Genomic DNA, 12,473 nt, shown 5'->3' with positions numbered 1-12,473 from the left:
AACGTCCAGATTGTCCTAAAACTAGTGACCCAAAAGCTGCTAGGAAGTCTACCAGCTGACGCATCGATACTTAGAATCTACTCCTGTATAGTGCTGGTCACTTCCTGTTGCTGCTGAAATCTGTGAGTGCTGAAGGTGCACACCATGCTAAGAGCAGTAGGATTTGATCATAAGGAATTTAGAGATGTGATTGCAGTTATTAAAAAAATCTGTATGCTTAAGGTTGTTTTGTTTTGTTTTTTTGTTTTGTTTTGGTTTTTAATACACTTTTCTAGGCCTTTGATTGTTATTGGAGGCTCTTCTGACAGAAACCAGGAAACCATGGGAGCTTTCCAAGAATTCCCTCAGGTACACAGACATACAGTTTTCTGCAGAAAGGTTGCAGTTAAATAATTGATGTTTTTTCTTCATTAGTATGGGAATAACACCACCAAACACTAACATTTCCTAACAGATCTTATAATGCTGTTGACTTGCTCCATCTACTGGTTGAAAATTGACATTGTATAAATATAGCTGATAACTTGGAATGTCTTTTTCCATACTCATGTTAGAATTCATGAACCGTTTTAGGTTCTCAGTTGGTATAAATTGCCTTTGTTTGTTCTGAGATGGAAGACTGTAAACTCTCCAAGAAAAGTAGCACCAATTTCCAGGAGGAAAAAGAATAAATACTTAAGCACTTAAGAGAATGAGTATGCCTTTGACAGGTTCTATCAACTGAGGAACTGCATTTTTCTTCATGGAGGTTTTCAGCTTGTTGCTTTCCAGTTGGCATTTCTTCCATTTTATTCATGATGAAATGAGATGGAAACAATCAAATCACTTTGCTAAATCGATATAATAGTTATATGCATTTATTCAGGTTGAAGCTGGTAGGCTGTACAACAAGCTGTCTGTCCGCCCAAGCAGCCTAGAAGCTATTCCTGCTGTTATTGAAAAGGTATGAAAAATACTTAATTAGCAAGAGAGCATTAAATAACTGTCTCCTTCTATATAAGCTTTGAGGGTCTATATAGTTGTTACCAAAAACAGTTTTGCCCAGCAGATGTTAGGTGATGGAGTGAATTAACAAGCAGAGGGGGTTTTTCTATGAGCAATGCTATGGAACAGGTTAGAAACAGATTCTGGTCTAGCCTGATGCTTACTGATACCTGCTGCATTTTTTGTTAGTTTCAGTCAGAGTTGAAACATTCTTATGAAACAAAAAGCTTTTAGGGAGAGGTGCAATAACTAGAGATGTAATAATACAAACTTCAGCTCTTCTACCACTCTCATTACGTGAAGGAGATTTAGAGGGTGGGCAGAGGAGATGGCTATGTTTGAGTTTTGAGTTTGGTTCCAGTTTGTTGGGGTTTTTTGAGGGAGTGAGAGATAACACTTCCTTACCTTAGTGCTTCAGAAAGGGTTACAAAAGTCTCTTGCTATTGCTGTAGCAACACTTTAGCCGTGTCAGCCTAAATTCTGCATACAGTGCTACTGTTTTCCAGGAGTGTAAATTCAGCAGTTCATCTACCTGCAATAAAAGAACTGGAATGCAAAGTAATAGAAAATGGAGGCATTGGGTGTCTTATTTTTTCAGTGTTTGTGATATTTTAAATAGAATGCAGCCTGCGAGTTTAATTTAGGATTTCCAAACACAGCAGCTAATGCAGTTGTCTCACTGTGGATTAGGCAAAGAACTTACAGTCTGATACTGTCCATCTATTGAAAGGCTTCTGTTTGCATTTAGGGGAAAATGTGTCAAAACTTGAATTTACTGGAAAAAAATCAAGCCTGTGGTGGTTCAGCAGTATGAAATACATGTGTAAAAAACCAAGAAACCCCTTCTGCAGGCGAAGAAGGAACATGCTTCCTTCTTCGCCTGCGGAAGGAGTTTCTTGTTTTTTACACAAAAAGATTCTTAATGTCTTTTCAAGTGGTAGTTAACACTGATTATCTGTTTTCTAGGCTGTAAGAACCAGCATATATGGTCGTCCAGGTTCCTGCTATATTGACATACCTGGAGATTTTGTGAATCTTCAGGTGAACAAGAGCTCTGTCAAGTGCGTAAAGATTACATTCATTATTTTTCAAGTCACTGAATAAATTTTAGTTATTTTTGTATTTTCTTAAAACTAGAAAATCCAGCCTCTGAATGTGAACATTCCATCACAGTGTGGCATGGATTATAATTTGTAATGAAATATGCAAAAAGGAATGAAGTAATATGATGTTAATACAGTATGATGTCACTTTGTACATCTCTGGAACAACACTACCTGTGAGATGAAAGGAATATACAAGAAAAGCTTTAGAGCCTGTTTAAATAAAAATATATCATGTTCTGATAAATGCTGAGAGTAACATGGTGTGTAGCAACTGCGGCTTTATCTTTCAACATTTCTTGCTCTGAATTTTTTAAGAGCCTCTTTTGTTTTGCTTGACTTCCAGGTACGTGGAATGCTGCCTACCACCTCCCATCAGCACAGCTGAAAGCTCTGCTGTATCCAGAGCGACATCTATCATTGCTCTTTCCAAGCAGCCTCTGCTCATCATTGGCAAAGGTAGCATGCTTTGATGTTGCTTTGAACCGTACAAGTTCAGGACAAGAATAAGAACTAAAGTGACTTCTTTTCCCCATAAGTGTTAGCCATATCCTTTGCACTGTCTATTAAGAAAAAAAAAAGTACCTGAAACAAAACCTAGAACCCTATAAACTTCTTCAGAATTTGATGTTAAAATCTGATCTGGTTTTAGGGTATTTTTGTTCTGTTGTGCAACTGTTGCCTTTTTCATCTAGTGTCAGGGAAAAGCATTTCATCAATTGACAAGTTTGAGTAGAAAAAAGTGAGTAACCCCTCTCTTAAGACTGGAGCCAGTACCAGAGCATCACTTCCAAAACAAATACTTTTAAGAACTGGATTGTATTAAAATAACCTACTTATTTCACCCAGGCTGTTATCCTGCAGTTGCTGCTATCATCTGTATCTTGGAGAGAGATTCTACATTTAATCAGGGACTCAAATGATTGAGATGAAATAGATCTTTTCATTGATTAGGTAACAAAATAGTAGACAGAAGGTAGATCAGGAAAGGGTGGGGTTTTTTTTCCTGCCTCTCTCTGGCTTACTAGACATGAACAAAAGGGTGTTCTTTGGTAGTGAAAGTTAAGAGTATCGAATACATAAATGCATGTTTTGTTGATGTCAACAATTGAGAATCTACTTAACAAATACCTCTGGACTTTCTGCTATGTATTGTTGTTAGCAGAAGTTTATGAAGAAATACAGAACTTTATTCTTCTGGACTTAAGACTTAAGGACTTGCTATTGCATGAGCACCAGTCAGTGCTCTAGATTTCTGGATTTCCTGGGCACCTTTAATACAGCAGCCATGTACTGAAGGTAGCATCAGAGTAAATGTATGTATGGGCACACAGCTTTACAAGGTCATCTTTTGAGCTGGGTTGTTTTTTTTTTTTTTTTTCATTAAAGGCTTACAGTAAATCTGGGCAGATTGTTATGCATCATGTGGTACAACAGCATGCAGGGGGCAAGCAAAAAATGACATGACACAACACAAAGGCTGTCATCTGTTGCTGCTGCAGAAGTCTTGGCCCTATAATACCAAATTCGCCCACTCAAAATTATCATTTTAGATAAACAATATCTCCTATTTTTCCCTGCCCTGCTTCACAGAAATAGCTAAATACTTCAGCTAAAGTCTTAGCGGGCAGGGGAGGGAGGGAGAAGGCTTTTGTAAATAAATATAGGAAATTTGAACCCAAATACCTGTAGTTTGGCATACTATGTTTTGAATTCTCCAGAACGAAAAATAACAGGCAACTTTCATAATGAGAAATAGTGCTCTTTCTACCACTAATGTAATCAGGTTAATTGAAGTTCAAGAGAATACAGTAGGTTTCTGTAGTATTAAGCAGTCTCTTTCATTTCATTCAGGTGCTGCTTATTCACACGCTGAAAACAACATCAGAAAGTTGGTGGACCTTTGTGGGCTGCCTTTTTTGCCTACACCAATGGCAAAAGGAGTAGTTCCTGATAACCATCCAAATTGTGTAGCTGCAGCAAGATCAACGTAAATACAAAGCAAGGCTTCTAATCCTAACATCTAAGAATCAACTAGGAATTGTGGTGGTCTACAGATGCCAGGGAAGACAAAGTGCATACAAGAAATTTTTCAGCCACACTTTATACCTCGTTTTAAAGCACTGAAGATCTTGCTTGGAAAGAGACAACAGATTTAGGTGGATCGCTTTTGACAAAGCTCTAAGAGTGCTGGCCAGGAAGATACTTTATCTGATAGCTAATATTCCGTAACTGTGAAATCTTTGACAAGTAGATTTATCAACAGTCTTAGTATGTATTTCATAACATAAAGCTGGCAAACAGTTATGTTAAACATTTAAGTTGGTGCACTACCGGCTTTTTATTTTAAAACCATAAACAAGAGCTTAAGATGCACACATTGCAGTTGAAGTTTTGCTATCTGCTGTCTCTGCATGGTGTTTGCAATACACCATGACTAAATTCCACATTATTTAAAAAGAAATGTAAGGTATTTCAAACTACACTGAAGGACTGTGTTTAAAGTCATTTGTAAGAGGTGGGGTTTTTTTTGTCTTTTGGCAAAATTAATGTGAATGGACTATAAGAACCCTATTAGGTATGAATATGCACAGTTAGCTTACAGATGGAGCATTTAAATGCTTTGAAATTGCAATATTTCTGTTGTTGAGCATCTTAGTTTTATCACTGTTAAGCGTGCTGTTAAGAAAAATGGAGAATAAAAGAACAGACCAAATACTGTCTGCCCAGCTGAAAGGTAAATTAACAGGAGTCTAAGATAAAAGGTCCACAATAATCTTAATTTTGGTATCCACTGTTGCCAGTGTCAGAGTAGTAAGTCTTTTGCTTTAAGCTCAGCATAGTTATAGCATCTTGTAAGTCTTCTACTGTAACAATTCTTTTCCCAAACATGGTGTATCAGGAAAATAATAGAATCATAGAATGGTTTGGGTTGGAAGGGGCCTTAAAGATCATCTAGTTCCAACACCACACTGTGGGCTGGGACACCTTCCACTAACCCAGGTTGTTCAAAACCCCATATAACCTGGCCTTGAGCACTGCCAGGGATGGGGCAGACACAGTTTCTCTGAGGGCCTAAACTCAAGAATGGCTTGATGATTGGCTATGTAAAAGGATACAGGTTTTGGGACTAAGCAAGCAACTTAGAGAAGGGAAGAATTATATGTATATTCTGAGGATTGCTGTGGTGGTTAGGTTTACTTCTAATCTTGAAAATATTATTAAATTTAATCCTAATTCCTCCTTATCTAATTCTCTTCTTTCCCTTTATTAGGGCATTACAGCATGCTGATGTAATCATCTTGCTTGGTGCAAGGTTGAATTGGATTTTGCATTTTGGTCTACCACCAAGGTTTCAAAAAGATGTAAAGGTTATTCAGGTGAGCAAGAAAATGATTGTCACATGCAGAAAGTCCTCCTCTTCCTACATTGCCTAGAGCAATTGCTGTAAATTATTTTGGTAAGGCATTACTTGCCACATGAAGTGCACTATGGACAGTGAGAACAGTGCACCATAGTTACGGTAGTTTTCCAGAAATACTTCTAATTTCTTTCATTATTATTTTTTTGCTTTCCTATCTTTTTTTAAAAATGGTTGCAGTGTTGTTCCAGCTACCAAGGACTTGGTGCTGCTCTAATGAGAAGAGCAGACGTTTCCATGTAGCTGGCTAATACAGGGTTAGACTCATGATATTTGTGTGATCTTTGGAACACTGGAATTCCTGTGATTGAAAGCAAATTGTGTTGAAAGTGTGACATCTTTCAAACTGTTTGATTGCTTTCCCAGGCAGATTTTCTGGAATAGAATTACTTTCAGATCCAGAGTTGGTCATTATGAGAGTTAAGTCACTCAGAAATCTTAGTAAGAGGAAGAAAGGCTATTTAACTAAGTAAGGTATTTGGCAATCTGCCAGCTGTTAGACAAGTCATTAAATTGTTTATGTCCTTGAAATCTCCTCCCTTAAGAGTCTGTGATCAGAGAATAGTAGTTGATTCAGTGTGCTGACTGGCCTGCCTTCAGTCACCTGGAACATAATCTCAGGTTTCAAACTTTGCATCTTTTCCAGAGGAATAGCGTAATTTTCGTAAGCTAGAGTTCCTTTTGATTTATGAAATAATGCATTTTTTTATGTTTCCTTCTTCTAAAGAAGGCAAAGACAACTTTTAATATTATTTCACCTCACTTAAAGTGTATCTTTTCACTGTCAAGGGTTAGTATTAAAGTACTGGTTCAGTTCATAGCCTGTGTGACCTGATCATAAGTTAGTATTCCATGTAACAGAAGAGGCCTGCTACATCACTGATAAAGAAAATGGGGAAGTTGCTTCAGTGGTCACAATTTACTTTTCAGTTTCTTCATACTACCCAAGTTCTTGTTGCCAGGTAGCACACACAGACTTGGTAAGAAAATTACTGCTTTCTGTAGCCTTTAAGGGTATACTTAAGCCTAGATTTGTAGTTTCCATATAATTATTAGAATGTCAAGGAGAAGGTGGTGATGATTTTAGTGATAAAGTTCTAAATTGTCAGCAAGAGCCTGTAAGAAGCAAGTAGTTAATTTTAAGTCAATTTCATATATATATATATATATGTATAAACTTTTATTAAAATTGGTATGTACCACAGGATTTTCCTTTAAATAAAGGATTTCCTATGTCATGTCAATGAAAGACAGAGGGTTTATCTGTACAGCCAAAACAAGTGTGAAGACATTGTTAGACCGTGTTTTTCACTGTAACCGGAAAAAAAAATCTCTTCAACATCCTTGAGTTAATGGTAGTCTTTCTTTTTGAAATACAGATTGATATTTGTTCAGAAGAGCTGGGGAATAATGTGAGACCAGCTGCAACTTTATTAGGTGACATAAATGCCGTGACTGGACAGGTAACGTAATATCAGGTGTCCTCCTGTTTTGAACTGAATCTCCCCTGATTTATATAAAGTCACTAGAGACAAAGAAAACTGTTCAAGGAAAACCATTTTTCAGGCAACATATTTAATGTTAAAAGATTCTGATTAGTGTTACTGTGGTTGTGCTGGGATCTGTCTTTGTAATGTTATTCTTGATGCTCGTGAAAGTTTGTTATTTTTGAAACGTGTTAAAAGAAATCTCTGCAATATTTTGATGTTGTTCCAGCTGTTGGAAGAATTCAGCAAAAGATCATTGAAATATCCTTCTAATTCAGAGTGGTGGAAGAGACTACGAGAGAAAATGTTGAACAATGAGGAAAGATCAAAGGTAATGTCAAAGAAAAGGGGTTTCCTTCCTTAACAGGTACTGATGCATAGTCGGTTTTGTCACTGATTTATGTCCAAACTTCTCAATTACTTCTGGCAGTCATGTCACCCAGGCTTTGAAAATTTATGCCGTTCTGGCACATGCTTACTCTTGTCAGGCTTATGGGCTGTAAGTTAAGTCTTAATACTTAACTATAAGTTAAGTAGTCTAGGGTTTTTTTATAAATTCAAACTGTGTGGAAGCCACTGAACTTTGGGGCTGGGTTTTTAAAAGCAGTAGCAGAAGACCATAGCCAGAGCTGCTGTATTATGGGCAGTGACTTCTAAGCAGTGGACAGATACTCCAGGTACCTCAAAGTAGTCCAAGTGGAAGCTAGCTTACATGAAGATACATTCTTAATTTTCTTCTGTAATTGTGCTGGCTAGCAGAGTTGGTGGGAGTATAATTTGTATTAAAAGCAAGTAGCTATTCAGGCCAAAAGACCACAGATGCCTGGCATATGCCTAACTTTGTGCAAACTCATATTCTGCAAGTTCAGATGCATGTTTCTGAGATTGGGATCTAAAATTCTAACGGATCACTCTTTTGAACTACTTCCCAGCACACAGGTGACAGCTCACTTAGGGCTATCAGTAGACATATGTGCAAAAAAATTTAATGTGAGTCTAGGGTTAAACTGAGTTTTAATAGCTTCCTGTTAATGAGAGGACATACAAGGTTGCAGAGCTGAGTGAGCCTCTGATGAATACAGTGTGTCACCAGCATAGGAACAGAAGGAGTGATCTTGATGCAGTACATGGAAAACCAAATACTCCAGCCTTACCTAGCAGGGTGCAGTTTTATTTCCATCGTTATTTACATATCTCAGTTCTGCACTGTATTGTGAAGTCTACCCATAGGAGTTACTGATGTCTCTTATTTTTTAAGGGATTAGCATTACAGAAATCTCTGCCTATGAATTATTACACAGTCTTCCACCACATCAGAGAACTGATACCCAAGGACTGCATCTTAGTAAGTGAGGGAGCAAACACCATGGACATAGGACGAACTATGCTTCCAAATTACTATCCCCGTCAAAGGTGCAGTATTTTCTTTGCTGTTCTGGCAACAGGATAGATCTATGTATAAATGTTAATGTTTAGGTGAGGAGTATGATGGTCCAGATATTTATTTTTTTTACTCCTTTTTAAAGGTTCTAAGTGGGGGAGAGAAAAAAAATCCAGTATGCTGGGAGAGGGGTTAAGGGAAGTTTCCCACTCACTTTCTGATGTCCTATCATAGATTTTAATAATTTTCTGTGACTTTTCTATGTGCTCTGCAACAGATAGTTCATCACTCTTTTGCAGAAAGTGAGTGAAGAGCATCATGCTAAATTCCCTGATCTAGATATTTACTTCTGTGCTCAGAGTCTGGTAAATTTTGAGTTAAAATAAAAGCAATTGTTGGGTTCTCAAGTTGAAAAGAATACATACAAAGAGGTTTTCTTTGAAACACATGTAAAACCAGAGAAAATTTAAGAAGAATCAACTAATTTTGAAAATTGGATTGTATATTGGACACACTTTCATGTTAACCTGTAACCTGTATACCTAAAATATAGGCACTTAAATTTGTAAGTGTTGGTATGTCATTGCGTCTAGTCTAGTTTTAATGTAAAATGGAATTAAATGCCATTTCTTGAATGGGGGTGAAAAGTGAGCTCTGTCTGGTGAGGTGAAATTGCTGGTCTGACTGTGAAGTCTGTGCCTTCTCGTGAAAGTAGCCTAAAGTCCTAAATGAACCTAAATACTTCTTTGTGAACAGGAAAACAACTAGCCAGCCAAAAAAACCCCCATACTTCCAGTAAAGCTGGGGGAAGAGTTTGCATTTATTTAAAATAAAGGCACAGTAATGTTAATGGTTGTTTTTTTCAGGTTGCATCGCACATATCTGAAAGCAAATTTGTAAAGTTAACCCCAGAATAATCTAGCTCTTTATGTACTTTTGTATCCATTATGTGCTTCTGACTGAAATGATCTAACTTAATTACAGGATTAAATTTGATTTCAAAAGTTGAACAGAAGGCTAAAATTAGAACAGCAGTATTTAACCAATTGCTTCGAGGAATTAAACATGGAAAGATTTCATGTAGTCTGCCTATCTCTACAGTAATTGAATGTTTTTTGAAATATTGTTACTATGCAAGCTAAAAGCATGCAGTGAGAGTTCATTACTGTAGTACAACTAGTCTATGAGAGCTCTTAATTTTGAGTTCCAGTATGTTTATATCCCTTAAAATATTTGCAGTCTTATAAAATGCTTGACTGAATATCATAAGCTATACATCTGGTATCTCTTTGTACCAATTGTTTATGAAGCAGTATTTGAATACTATATGGAAGATAATTAGAAGTAAAGACAAGTTACTGCAGATTAACTTAAAAGCTTGAGCAGAAATGAAGGGATAGTAATTCTGTATTGCCCTGTTTAGGCTTGATGCAGGTACTTTTGGAACAATGGGAGTTGGACTGGGTTTTGCTATAGCAGCTGCAATGGTAGCTAAGGACCGAACACCTGAAAAACGAGTCATCTGCATAGAAGGAGATAGTGCTTTTGGATTTTCTGGGATGGAGGTGGAGACTATTTGCAGGTAATTGGTTTTTGCTCAAGACCCTCTTCATATATTGCCAGGATCAGTGTAACTAGGTAGCCAAGACCGCTGGTCTTAGGTGGGGTACTCATAGCAGCACATAAAAACAGGCCAAAAAATATACATGGTTGTGTTAATGCTGTTTTGACTTAATGTGTTATCACCAGTGATGGGTAGATCACATTTCAGGAGCAAGTGTTTTTTTGTTGGGTTTTTTTTAACTATTTATTTTCCTTTTAAGGAAAAGTAACACTTTTAATACCTTACAGAAAGGTGCCCGTATTTCAGAATTCTTCCAAATGCATCTGTTTGTAGGTACAACTTGCCAATCCTGATTATCATCATAAACAACAATGGGATTTACACTGGTTTGGGTGCAGATGCCTGGAAGGAGATGTTAAAGTTTGGAGATCCTGCTACATGGTGAGCATCTTCAAAGTATGTCCTGTTAATTAAGGAAGAAGTGGCCAAAACGGTCATTCTCTTCACTTTTAATGCTTTGTGATCTGGATTAAACTTTTTCATGAAGTTAATTTAGTTCTAGGCTAGGTTCATGTAAGTAAGAACCAGTTACTAAAGGTAAGCAACCAACCTAATTTACACAACTGCAGCAGAGAGATGTGTCTCTGTTAGTTGTCTCAGGATTCTGCATCAGTTCAGACCACCTGCATCAGGCTAACCTCCAAAAACATGATAATCTCCAAAATTACCTGAGACTTGTACTCTGAGATTACACTGGGCTTCTGCTTCTGGAGCTGAGAACTCATGACAAGAGAACTAGGCTAAAGCTTTGCTCGGGAATGCCTCCAGAAGATGAAAATTAGTATGCTACCTTATAAACATAGTATTAATGGTGTAGGAAACTTAGTTCTTCCAGCCCAGAAGAATTCATCAGGCCAGGACAATAATCATCTTAGCACTGATTTAAAAGTGTGAAGTAATTAAATTGGTGTCTGGCAGCTCTTCCCTGCCATTAATCAGAGGCTTTCCATTTTGTTACAGTGTGCCTCCTGTGTCTCTCCTGCCAAATTCACACTATGAGGAAATTATGTCTGCCTTTGGAGGTAAAGGATACTTTGTTAAAACACCAGAAGAATTGCAGAATGCTCTGAAAACAAGCCTGACTGACAAGCAGACACCTTCTCTTATAAATGTAATGATTGATCCACAGTCCGACAGAAAAAAACAGGTATGTATATATTCTTTCTTTTTCTGCAGACTTCATGTAGGCAAGCCTCTGAAATCCTCAGGTGGTATCACTTAGACCATAGAAAAAGTGTAGTGTCTTTAATTACTGTTTCCATAATGTATGGTTCTTCATACCTGACAACATGAGACCAAAAAGGTTTTGAGCAGTCTTTCTTTACTTGCTGGGGAGTCCATTGGGTAGTCAATACATATTTCTGTCCTGTTCCTCCTACTGTTTGTCCATTCTGATATAGTTTTTATTCTGTTCTGGTTTTGTTTTTTCTCTTCCAGGAGTTTCCCTGGCTGACTCGTTCTAACCTGTAGTAGAAGATGGTGGTGGTGCAAGGCAGTGTGTTAAGCAAAGCTAAATCAGTTTCCAGAAGTGGAACTGGTACAGCTCCATTTTACATAAACATTGGAGCAAAATGGGATTCTGGAACTGCTATTAGAGGACTCTTCAAATGATGAAAAGAAGTAATTGTAAAATGAAAGACACAAATGAATCTATACCAGGCTTTCTAGCAGATTGTACAGGAACAATGATGATACCATCTTACACTGCTCAGTGTAGAACTAAACAGGTTACTTTGTGTTGTCTTAAATGTACAAGAGGTTCTTTGTTATATATGTAAAAGGTAAAAATCTGGCTCTGACATGGGTTTCAATTGTTTTATTGTCTATTTTTCCATTGACTTTAAGTGCCGGTTAACTAGTTAAAGGCACTTGTGCAGTATCTGCTGCCAGGCCTACAGTTAGGTTTGTTGCAAAAAGCTTGGCTTATTAGTGCTTGGACTTCAGTCTGGGTCTGGCATGAGGCCATGGGTTACTCTTAGGCAGAGGACTATCTGCGTGCTTTTGCAGACAGAGAGCATCAGACATGAGCAAGAGTACCAGATTCTGACTTGGAGGTACCACCGCTTGTTATGGCTGTGGGAAGAGCCACATGGCATTAACTGCTTGAGTCAAGACAAGGCAATATCCTTAGGAGGGCTGCTAACAAGTGCAAAAAGATAAAATCTCCAGAATGGATAACAAGTGTACGGCTGCTGAGACAGCAGAGTTGCTGTGTTTCCTGGAGTACTCTGCAAAGAATGTAGAACGTTGCATCTTGTCGCCAGTTTTGTTTCATTCTTTTTAACTCTCAGAAGTTGATTTTAATGTTGCAGTGATTAAACACAATCCATTATGATGATGTAAAATATCTGTAAGAGTTAATGCTGGAACTGACCACAGGGGAGATCATGTGCGTTGGATACACAAATGCAAAAATTCTTGTTTTATATTTGAAAATTAATAAAAAGTGATTTTCATATGTTTTTGCCTTTAA

The 12,473-nt window shown here is 37.5% G+C and overlaps 1 protein-coding gene across 3 annotated transcripts in view; it reads left to right on the top strand.

Annotated features, from left to right (window-relative positions):
- HACL1 (2-hydroxyacyl-CoA lyase 1) overlaps positions 1 to 12,473 on the top strand; it is a 23,189-nt gene extending 10,716 nt beyond the window's left edge. For all 3 annotated transcript variants that reach the window (XM_065665986.1, XM_065665985.1, XM_065665987.1), the window contains exons 5-17: positions 276 to 348; positions 866 to 943; positions 1,951 to 2,045; positions 2,434 to 2,546; positions 3,942 to 4,077; positions 5,362 to 5,467; positions 6,888 to 6,971; positions 7,225 to 7,326; positions 8,254 to 8,408; positions 9,800 to 9,958; positions 10,274 to 10,381; positions 10,961 to 11,147; positions 11,438 to 12,473. In XM_065665986.1, coding sequence (XP_065522058.1) covers positions 276 to 348; positions 866 to 943; positions 1,951 to 2,045; positions 2,434 to 2,546; positions 3,942 to 4,077; positions 5,362 to 5,467; positions 6,888 to 6,971; positions 7,225 to 7,326; positions 8,254 to 8,408; positions 9,800 to 9,958; positions 10,274 to 10,381; positions 10,961 to 11,147; positions 11,438 to 11,470 — 1,429 coding nt within the window. In that variant the 3' untranslated portion in view covers positions 11,471 to 12,473. The remainder of the gene's footprint in view (positions 1 to 275; positions 349 to 865; positions 944 to 1,950; positions 2,046 to 2,433; positions 2,547 to 3,941; positions 4,078 to 5,361; positions 5,468 to 6,887; positions 6,972 to 7,224; positions 7,327 to 8,253; positions 8,409 to 9,799; positions 9,959 to 10,273; positions 10,382 to 10,960; positions 11,148 to 11,437) is intronic.

Source organism: Lathamus discolor, chromosome 2 (genome assembly GCF_037157495.1).
Source record: "Lathamus discolor isolate bLatDis1 chromosome 2, bLatDis1.hap1, whole genome shotgun sequence".
NCBI lineage: Eukaryota > Metazoa > Chordata > Aves > Psittaciformes > Psittacidae > Lathamus > Lathamus discolor.
Note: the sequence above shows the minus strand (reverse complement) of the source record. Positions and strands in the feature narration are given on the sequence as shown.